At 40.6% G+C, this 11,448-nt stretch overlaps 1 protein-coding gene across 1 annotated transcript; it reads left to right on the top strand.

Annotated features, from left to right (window-relative positions):
• Positions 1-607: 607 nt before the first annotated feature.
• LOC137296874 (succinate-semialdehyde dehydrogenase, mitochondrial-like) lies at positions 608-10,816 on the top strand. The gene is made up of 12 exons (XM_067828755.1): positions 608-709; positions 1,890-2,091; positions 2,658-2,779; positions 2,971-3,054; positions 3,764-3,934; positions 5,024-5,140; positions 5,746-5,889; positions 7,458-7,601; positions 8,078-8,236; positions 8,986-9,155; positions 9,846-9,904; positions 10,339-10,816. The coding sequence occupies exons 1-12, from the start codon at positions 707-709 to the stop codon at positions 10,542-10,544; spliced, it is 1,581 nt and encodes a 526-aa protein (XP_067684856.1). The 5' UTR covers positions 608-706; the 3' UTR covers positions 10,545-10,816.
• Positions 10,817-11,448: the final 632 nt, after the last annotated feature.

Raw genomic sequence — 11,448 nt, 5'->3', positions numbered from 1 at the left:
AAGCAGAACTGATGGTCAGTTGAATTCATTCTGACTGGTTGTTGAGTACTTAGACGAAGAATCGAATGTTACGTTTACTTCCGTCACGCATATCAGAATACATACATACTATAAAAATTAGTTAATATATTCATTAAAACGCCGTTGATTACGATTAAAAGAATGAATTTATGAAAAATATGATTTTACGATGACTTCATTTGGTATGGGTTACCAACTGGTATACCGAAACCTGGAGATACAGTGGATATTGCCAACTTTAGTTAATATCACTCTCTTCCCACAGAGGTAACTCCTGTCATATGTTCCTATGTAATGTCAAAGAGAATGGTTAATATAGGTATGGTGTAAATCAGTTAACGTCTGCTGACACTGGTTTATCAAGGTTAACCTAGGTTTTTGCCTAGTCAACACGTCATGGCCACCAGGGGCTTTGAAAGCACTTTTAACCAACCATATAGAACACCTAACAACTGTAGTTGTTGATAAAACCATAAATAATTCATCCACATGAAATGTTTATTTGCGTAACAGGATTCGGCCATGAAGTCCATATCGCCATGATGAATCTGCAATTTTAGCGATTACGATAGTGGTACTTATTTATGACCGGAATGGTTGCCTACTATAACCACAGTCGTGAGCAATGCACAGTCCCTGAGCGAGTCAAGATAAAGTCATATCAGTGCATGGCGCAGGATTCGGAATGGTACGTAAACTTTTGCATAACGTTGACAGAAACTAGCCTGTGGTGATGTGCTACACAATTGATCTTGTGCACTCACGGTGGCAGAGTGTGACTGACGGAGACATTAGTTCAGTGTCATCTGCAGTCGAGCTCACGAGCCTGCGCTGATAAAGTGAGTGTTACGTGACATAGTGTTACACAATCCGAACTGCATCGTAGACGGTTCAGCCCACTGAAACCAGTTGTGTCAGCAGAGGAGCTGACACTGCAGTTTCTTTACATGTGTGGTGGTACTGTTAGTCTGTCTGTCTGTCTCTCTCTCTCTGTATATATATATACACACACACACACACACATATATATATATGTATATATATATATATATATGATTGTTAAGATATCTTAAGATATGTTAAGATTTCTGCTAAAACACCACCACACTACTACTACTACTACTACTACTACTACTACTACTACTACTACTACTACGTGAGTGAGTGAGTGAGTGAGTTTAGGTTTACGCCACACTCAGCAATATTCCAACAGGAATACATTAAATCAAAGGTCAGATTATCATTCTAGGTATGCCAGCTCTCTTTGATTCACCTTTTAGGTAGTCGCATATGTGCACTTGAGGCTCCCAGACCATTTTCACAAGTCGCACGTTTATATAACTAAGGAGTCATAGGTAGCCCTTTCATCTGAGGCAGTTCACCGTACAGAGTTATGTCCCTTGGGCATGCCAGAAACCTACGCTCTAAGGTGTGAATCCCACTTCGCCCTGATTATATTTTTGGGTTTGTCAGCACCATAGTTCTGCTCGTGGATGTCACTTGTTAACATTTAAAATCCGTATATCACTACCATCTCGACCATGTAAGAGAGCCTGACTATCCGGTCACGGTCGTTGCCTCTTACGACAAACATCGATCGCTGAGGACCAACTCTAGCACGGATCTTCACAGGTTCATATGATACAGATTTGCCTTGATGGACCGGGGATACTGTTCCAACTCAATCACCCAATGTGTTACTGTAAACGCATGTTGATTTGTATAGTACGAAAGGCATCATCATCAAAAACATGTGATAGTTTCATTCATGAACGGACCTTGTATGATTTTCGTTGTTACAAAATATTTTAGTTTAGAATGAGTCTAAAACATTTTTGGTTGCTAGCGATATTTTTTAAAATTTTCAGGGTCGCTACATGTGTTCGCGATCTGTTCAAATAGTGTCCCGACATCTGAAACTTTCCCAGCTGCGTGTATTTCACATCACAACCAAAGATGCAGTCACACCTGCAGCAGCATTGGGTGTCCGCAGCATCAGCAGCTTCCTCTTTGACAAGGCATTTGTGGATGGACAGTGGGTCACAGCTAAGTCTGGCTCGGTATACCAAAGTAAGATTATTCTGATTAATTAATGCAGTATTCATGGGTAATAGTAAAGGATGAGGTGTTGTGGTGTTGGCCACCATTCAAGACATTATCAAAAGGTGTTGGAAAAATGTGTGTTAATGTGAATGTGACTTTGGTCTTCGTCTTTGAAGCTCATTAAAACACATTAAAATATTGTCTGGAAGTGTTTATCTAACGTTTGAACACAAGCAAGTCTTTAACCGAAGATGATTTTTATGTGGAATGCAAGTGAAGAAATTACACAAAAGCCATAAAACAAACCTTCAAAAGGGTCTGAGAGGGACAAACGTCTCTACAATACCAAGTGTAACGCTTTCATAATACTATCGCAGCTACACCATAACGTATAAGCGACATTTCCTTTTGTTCAAAATGTTTGTTTTTAACTCTTCAAGTTGCATTCCTTCGAAGGCATGAAAAGACCCGGCGACAGTGGACTCGAACCTGAGTTTTAACCTATTATGTTTCTTGGTTTATCAAAAACCTCATAAACATGAAACAGGCATCACCGATGTCTCTCTCATATTCCACCATCTGTTGCCCCTCAGTCACCAACCCGTCGACAGGCAAGACGATAGGTTCTGTCCCTGACATGAACGCAGATGACACACTGCAGGCCATAGAGAAAGCTAATGCTGCATTCCTCAGGTGGAGGGAAACCACGGCAAAGGTAGGCTCCATGTGTAGATGATAAGGCAGAAATACCCTGAAGTTATTCATGTCTGCGTATGGTTTTAATTTGTCAAGATTTTAAGAGGTATATTGTTTAGTAGTTTACACATAGTGGCTGTTAATGAAGTAGTTCTCCTTTCGGATAACTGACTCATTGTCACTGAAAATGTTTTGGAATATTTTTTACAGGATCGGGGCTTGATTCTGAGGAAATGGTTTGATCTGACCAATCAAAACAAGCTGGAGTTGGCTAAACTACTGACAACTGAAAACGTGAGAAAAAAAACAAACCCAAACAACTCGTGGAAGTTCTTAGATGCTTTGTTGGACATGACACGCCAGTGTTCAGCACGTGTGGATTATACATGCTGGCAATGGAGCTTTGGTCTTTTCCAACTTAAAAGCCCAAAATATCTTCCAAATCTGAAACAAAGTCAACATTTGAACCTTGTGACATAATTTTGAGAGTGGCGTCACAAACATGATAATAACACAGGTGATATGTGCCCAGGGCTGAAATTAGACCTGAATATACCTGAAATGTTTTAATTGGAAACCAGATGTGATAAGCACATGTAAAATGAATATTTAAGCATATTTATTAGAGTAGGATTGATGAATTAAACCTGCGGATTCAGACTTTGAAAAGAAAAATGTTTTAGTCTTTAAAACGGGAAAGCGCACAACTATGATATTCCAACAGCTCATTACTCGAACTAAAAGCGGCACACACCAAGTCCGGAGGTGTTTCAAAACAATTAGTCTTGTCGATACACGTAAATTGTAAAGGGCACACCATTACATCTTTACTAATGCCCAGTGGCACCACTGAAAAATACATCTTTCACAGAATGCACGTTCTCTGATCTATGAAGTTCGCAGTTAAGGGTGTCAGGTGAAGGTACTGTCATTGATAATAAATTGTGCAATGATCAGTGATACTGCCAGTATCAAAGTACTTTTAATATCGCCTATTCCGCAGGGCAAACCTCTGAAAGACGCCTTGTTTGAGATTAACAACGCCGGTGAGTTTATCGAGTGGTATGCGGAGGAAGCCAGGCGTGTGTGTGGTGACGTCATTCAGTCAACGACAGCCAATAAGAGGATGTTGGTCTTGAAACAGCCCATTGGTGTGGCCGGCATGATCACGCCTGTAAGTCAGACTTATGACAGTGGATTCTACCAAGCTGTTTCACATGAGTGAACATGGAATGTTTTATCGTGAGTGAGTTTAGTTTTACGAAGCCTTTAGTAACATTCCAGCAATATCAGGGCGAGAAGCACCAGAAATGGGCTTCACATATTGTACCCATATTGGGAACTGAACTTGGGTCTTCGGTGTGACGAGCGAACGCTTTAACCACTAGGCTACTCCACCACCGCCTTGATCGACTAACGGGAAGTTGACATCAGACAATGAGAAAACAGCATTCTTTAACATAAATGACATTTGTAATTCGGGGCGGTGGGGTAGCCTAGTGGTTAAAGCGTTCGCACGTCACGCCGACGACCCGGGTTCGTTTCCCCACATGGGTACAATGTGTGAAGTCCATTTTCTGGTGTCCCCCGCCGTGATATTGCTGGAATATTGCTAAAAGCGGCGTAAAACTAAGCTCACTCACTCACTCACTTGTAATTCGAACTCGTGATTTTTGTTTCAGACTACTCTTTAAAAGAACACTTTGCCAAATTTCTCGATAACATCTGAAACAAAAAAAATATTCTCGAATGCCTTACAGATGGGTGAAATTGTATGGCAGTACTAACCACGTACCTTGCTGAATCTGTCGATGTTTATTTCTTTGAAGTGAAATTCAGACAATTCAATTGATAGAATCAGTTGTACATCCCGTAACTGTTTGTTCGAAATAGCTTTGTTTGATTTTTTGGCTTATGCTATCGTTTTGAGTTTACATAATTCAACAGAAATACATCGGGACTTTCAATTTCGGTTTATAACGTGCGAATCTGAATCATCAGATTAAAGGTTATTCTGACATGACGTGCAATCTGATTGGTCAGATTAAAAGTTGTCTTGACATAACGCGTTATCTGAATGGCCGGCTTATAGGTTGTTTCGACTTGATGTCTTCAGATGTATGCACAGTGGAAGCTTGCTCCATGATTTGTTCTTTTTGAGATTGACAACAATGATCTGTAAACCCCGAAAACTTAACCAGATAAAACAGTTCTTGAATTGATGAATGAGTCTTTGCATGCTTTGAATATATTTGTGTTCCAGTGGAATTTCCCGAGTGCTATGATCACCAGGAAGGCATGTGCCGCCATTGCTGCCGGCTGCACTGTCGTCTTGAAACCAGCAGAAGACACCCCATTCTCAGCTCTGGCCATGTGTCACGTACGTAGCGGTTACCAAGGACAGGTTCGATGACGTTCAGGGAAAAAAAGGAGGAGAGCTCGGAGCTGATTGTTCCTTTCCTTGATGCTTGAGCTGACTTTTAAAAATCAGAGCAAACTGTTGTCATCATTAACCTTGTTTAACTTCAACTCCTTAAACTGAATCGCTGTCTTCCACACAACTTGCAAACATATTTATGACATGCAAAATATTCGCCCTGAATGAGAAAGTTTAACAATTTCATTTTGAAGAATTCATTCACTCAATAATCCAAGATTAAATTGCAGCTTTGATTTGCACAGGTCAATGTCTGGAAAGAAGACGTTAATAAACCCGAGAAAATATTAGTCCAGTAAGATATTGTTTGATCACATAAGTTCCACTAATGGAGCCCATACGCTTACACCAATTCTACTGAAAATGACCCCGGTGACATGTTGTGGTCAGTAGTCCCGAGGCGTGCACGTGTTGCCCAGACTCTATGATATGTTTCTAGAGACTGCAAAATATTTCATTATTTCTATCAACCCCAAAATCACGTCGATAGAGTTATCAAATGATTCCGCAAGATGACAATGATTCAGTAGCCTCTCTCTTCCTACCAGTTGGCGAAGGAGGCGGGCCTCCCGGACGGAGTGTTGAATGTGGTGACCAGTTCCCGGGACAATGCTCCCTCCGTTGGCAACACACTGTGCACCAGCCCCATCATCAAGAAGATTTCTTTCACAGGCTCCACGGTCGTAGGGAAGGTGAGAAAAGTCCTTGAAGTCCTTCACGAACATGAATACATGACACGTTTCACTGAAAACAACTTCTATTTATTCATTCTACGATGTTTGAGCAATTATTAGCTCTGAAACGTCATACCGTTTGAAATCCACAAAGCTCGTCATGTATTCAACTGAGTCATGTCATGTATTCAGCGTACACTGAGTCCAGATATCTGACGTTGGTAAAGGCACATTTGTGTCATGCACTGTGAAACGTTGCTTTTGCGGACCGTGTTTATTTCAGGCGCGTTCAATATGTAGTCAATCTCACCTACAGAATGATACACATGCCGTTGTTTTTATGTTTTCTTTTTCTACATATTATTTGTCAACCTCAACCAAATTGTTTTTTCTATGTTCCTGCCTCACGATCTCCACAACCTGCAATAAATATATCACAAATCAAAATATGCAAGACACATTTTGTATGTTTGAGATAGGCAGGAGTCGCCAGAATCAACGTTAGTTATTCAAGCGCATAAAAAGCAATTTGAAGTTACAATCGCTTCAATCAATACATAAGGACACTTGTTTTTCTATTGTTTACGGTTATTCATACGTGCTGCCAACGCTTCAAACTAAACACTGAATGGCCACAAAAGTGTCAGCTCTCAACGTATTGTAAACAGTGATGACACCTACCAGTGTTTTGTTCATTTCTAGAAGTCGACTCAAAGCCGATTTTGACCCTGAACTAAATGATCTTGACACAAATGGCGGACGATAGCGAGGACGGTAAGGCCGGATAAAAGGGATGTTATCAAAGCAAGCCCTCTCATTGCTCGACGCTTGCTGTCGTCCGCTATTGTACTGTGAAGTGTTTCAAGTCGGGGGTCATCTCAAAATGTATATATATTTTAAAAAAGGTCTTTAATCCTAGCAGTGACACCACGACCTGTGTTCCTGTCGTGATTTTGGTTGAATATTGTTGAAAGCGGCGTAAAACCCAACTCATTCACATAGTGTAGTTACATACAGGCTCCATGCCTAAATTCTCTAACACTGCAGCTTTAGTTTGTCTTAAACAAATGTGTTTACACAGTTGAAAATGAACACCGACTAAACATTCGGGTGGATAGGGATGGATAGGCAAAGTAAGGGTCTGAGTTATTGAACATATGATTGCTCCAACAAACTGGTGATAATGACGACATTATCCAACATAAAACATCGTTTAACGCAATTGAGAGACGATGACGTGTCAGCCAAGTCAGCATACCTGACCACTTGGTTCTATCACCTCTTCTGACAAGCATGGGTTGTCGAAGACCAATTCTAACGCGGAACTGTTCAGATCTTTATTGCGGCTACAGCTGTTGATGGACTAATGTCAACTTGCTATTCAAAGGGTTGAGTCTGAGGGGCCAGAAAGAAACTAAAAGCACATTAGTAAAACCCTATTCAATCAAACATGCGAGTATAATAGAATACTAGTATAACAAACCACCCCACCGGGCCTGACTACGTTTGACCGGATGTCTTACCCTGCATCGCCAAGGATGATGCTCAACGTTGAGATGTTCACTAAGACTTGTCTCCCATTACAGATTCTGCTGCAGCAGTCGGCTTCTACAGTGAAGAAAGTGTCCCTGGAGCTGGGCGGAAATGCGCCCTTCATCGTGTTCGACAGTGCTGATATTGACGCAGCCGTGCGAGGAACCATCGTCAGCAGGTTTCGATGTAGTGGGCAGGTTTGTTCTGACTTTGCTGAGCACCCTACCGACTAATATTCCGAGAAACTTTCGTTCATCTGACAGATTCCTGCTTTGTGCACCTCCCTAAAATTTGAAATAAACCCATTTGGTTCCAGATCCTTAAAGCACTCTGCTATGATGTGGAACTCTCTTCAGATGCGCTCCTTCTTTCACAGCCTGTTCCTAGATGATTGACAGTGGTCCATATACTGGTATATGGTCTTTGCACCGGTTCACTGTTTAGTTGTATGCCATTACAGAATGCCCGTGCTCGAGTCCAGCGACTTAGTAATGGCCTTAACACAGCAGAGTCATCAGTAGTACCACGTGATTGTGGAATTATGACGTAATGTCTTCAGACTGATGATGATGATGATGTGCCATGAATGTGGTCACCTATGTACACAAATATTGAATCAAACATGTTCAGCAAGCAAACAGCGCAATTGATCACTGTTTCCTGTTTCCTACAGACGTGTGTGTGCGCCAACCGGATGTTGGTTCAGGAGGGAGTGTATGACCAATACGTTGCACGTCTCGCTGAAGTCATGAAGCAAGAGCTGAGAGTCGGAGACGGGCTTGACGACAGCACAACTCAGGGACCTCTCATCAACATTAAGGCTGTGGAAAAGGTAAGTTGTCTGGGCCAAAACGTTTACCGTATTTCCTTTAATATGCGTCTGGTCTCTAATACAGGCCGGGTCACTATCAATTACGGTAACCATCGATCCAGTGAACGCAAATCAGCGGCGGGTCTGGAACGCCGTTGAAAAAACAATAGCTCGGGCGTATATTGGAGGAAATACGGTATTCTATAATGGGAAATTGTGTCTTAGACAGAAGTGAAATTAACTTTCAAGGCCGGATACGTTGTAGATAACAACTTCTTTATTCCATTATGATGCCATGTTTTCGGTGTAAATTCTGAGACCGTTGTCAAACAAGGATGTTTGGCACTGGCGTTTGAGTGCGTGAGTGCATTCAGATCTGTAGTTATATCGGCAATAATTCAGCCATATGATGACTAAAACATTAATTAGTTCATGATAAGTAAAGTCGTGAAGTTTAACCAAGGATCGAAAGTTCGTAATCAACAATGGCTGGCAGACAGGCATTTGGTAAGTTCTTAGGATACATAAATTAAAATTCAACGTCACATATATCAGCCGTGGTGTAATGAACTATCAGGATTTACTAAAACTCAGATGTGTATATTTCACCTTGGCATCAGCGAAGCGCGTTGGTGCACACTCCTATAACCGATCCGGATGCTTGTATGTATAGAGAAGAGAAAGTGATCCAAGTCATTGCTAAGAAACTCTGTTTACTCTGTGATATAGTGGTATGAGTTTATGTTAACGTATATGCCACTTGTTGACAGGTCGAAAGCATTGTAGAAGATGCGAAGAGACTAGGCGCTGGTCTGGTATGTGGAGGCAAGAGGTCAAACAAGGGAGACAACTTCTTTGAGCCAACGCTACTCTCCAATGTCACTGTGGAAATGAGATGTGCTAAAGAGGAAATATTTGGACCAGTTGCTCCTGTTATCAAGTAAAGTTGTAATCAGAATCACATGCCATAACTGCTCATATATGGTTGGCTGTAAGGCATCATCAGGGGTAATGTAACTTCTCAGTATTAGAATACTTTGTTATCAATCAAGCTGGGTCGACTGTTGGCATAAACTACTCAAAAACACTAAACCACTCAAGGATCCTTCATTTTACTTAATATAATTTGATAGTACTGATTAACCTTTCTACATTGATATGAAAGAATCTTGAGGTTTCTTTTACGTCTTTATGATAGGATGTAATGATACACAGAAGATACTTCAGAATATTTGAATGGAATTCAGTCCATATTTTTGCGTTTGGCATGTATTTCTTATGAGGAAGGAATATGGTCTCTTCGTAATACAAGAATCATGTTTTCATGTATAGCATTGAGGATCAAGATATAGAGATATCAGAGGGGATCCAATACATTTCCTCTTGAGGACTGAGTCTAGTTAATTGTCCACTATTAGGCATGGATGTTAAATTCCTCAGAGATGATAGCTTATATTAAGACAAGTTACACATTCGAGCCATCTGAAATTTAGGTCAGTTGGTTACCATCTCCTAATGCAGAATAATAAACACTGGAGATGAAGCAATAGAGTTGGAAATTTGTTTTATTATCACATGAGTAAAAAGAACTTAGAAGAGAGAATTAAGACCACATTTGACTGATTTACAGGTTCAAGACAGAAGAAGAGGCAGTAACCATAGCAAATTCATCAAGTTCTGGCTTGGCAGGTAACGCATACATTCTGGAGTTCCCTTGACAGTTGGGAACATATGTTGTCTTTCAAAATGAGGAGAGAAATTAGTCAATTATTAACAAGGTTTGGCATTCTAGCCCAAGAAAGCAATTTTTCCTGAAAATTGAGAAAATAAGTATGATATTTCTTATAATAAATGAGTAATAGAGTCAATTGTTTAACAAGGTTTGGTATTCTATTCTCATAAAGCAAATTTGGGTGAACATTTAGAAAACAAGTATTAATAAGAAAATTATCATTTTCTTCAAATTATCTTCTCATTATTCAAAAGTTCTACAAACTGATACTTTTCATCAATGTAAAGGTGAAGCTACAAGTGGTGTTAGGTTTTTTTTTTTGTTATTTTCAAAAGCTTAGTAATATATATCTAAACATAAAAGAACCATGAGTTGTCATGTAATCTTTCAGGATATTTCTACTCACAAAACCTAAGCCAGATCTGGCGAGTGGCAGAGAAGTTGGAGATTGGCCTATGTGGTGTTAATGAAGGTTTCATCAACGCCCCAGAGGCGCCGTTTGGAGGAGTGAAGGAGTCTGGGCTCGGCAGAGAAGGCAGCAAATACGGAATGGATGACTATCTGGAAATGAAATATGTCTGTATCGGAGGCTTATAATTGCCATGTTATTCTGAAACGCGAAAAGTGGCTTTAATGATGCGCAATGCATACGTTTTTATTGCATGTAATCAGGGTAAAATTGAAGTGTACTACACTGGGTGAAATAGCAGCATGGTGCACTCCCCGTGTTGCACGTTTTCTTCCATGGATAATCTGTGTATAATCCTTTCAGAATATAATTGTATATGATATCCGATTCACCTTAGACATATTGTAGTGAGGATGAGAAAAAATAAATAAAAAATACAAAATTAAAAATCTTCCGGACAGGACTGTCATTTTGAATATCTGAAGGTCTGGTGGTCATATTCCCCACGTTTCCCATTGTGCCATAGAGCATCCCAGAAAGGGACACCTTGGCTGTCGAGTGCTCAAGTGACACGTAGGCGGTCAAGTGACATGGTTGATTATATCACTGTGTGTAGGTAGAGTATTTGCTCAGAAGAGACATTGCTGGATAAAACATGTATCCTCTTGCAATTGGGTAACCACTTTTGCTGGCTGTGGAGTACAGTGACATTCAGAATACATGTATTTATGTTTACTGGAATACATTCTATTCCCACGGAGGTTACTCAGATCATATCTTCCCACGGAGGTTACTCAAGTCATATCTTCCCAGGGAGGTTACTGAAGTCATATCTTCCCAGGGAGGTTACTGAAGTCATATCTTCCCAGGGAGGTTACTCAAGCCATATCTTTACCAGTGAGGTTACTCAAGTCATATCTTCCCAGGGAGGTTACTCAAGTCATATCTTCCCAGGGAGGTTACTCAAGTCATATCTTCCTACGGAGGTTACTCAAGTCATATCTTCCCACGGATGCTACTCAAGTCATATCTTCCCAGTTAGGTTACTCAAGTTATATCTTCCCACGGAGGTTACTCAAGTCATATCTTCCC

The sequence above is a fragment of the Haliotis asinina genome, chromosome 9, assembly GCF_037392515.1.
Source record: "Haliotis asinina isolate JCU_RB_2024 chromosome 9, JCU_Hal_asi_v2, whole genome shotgun sequence".
Lineage (NCBI taxonomy): Eukaryota > Metazoa > Mollusca > Gastropoda > Lepetellida > Haliotidae > Haliotis > Haliotis asinina.
This window is presented reverse-complemented; position numbering and strand designations above follow the sequence as displayed.

What these genes read in the sequence shown, in the direction of transcription:
- LOC137296874 (XM_067828755.1), top strand. An exon ending in TGGCCGGCATGATCACGCCT is followed by an intron (nt 3,935 to 5,023) that starts GTAAGTCAGACT and finishes TTTGTGTTCCAG; the next exon opens with TGGAATTTCCCGAGTGCTAT. An exon ending in GGTTTCGATGTAGTGGGCAG is followed by an intron (nt 7,602 to 8,077) that starts GTTTGTTCTGAC and finishes TGTTTCCTACAG; the next exon opens with ACGTGTGTGTGCGCCAACCG.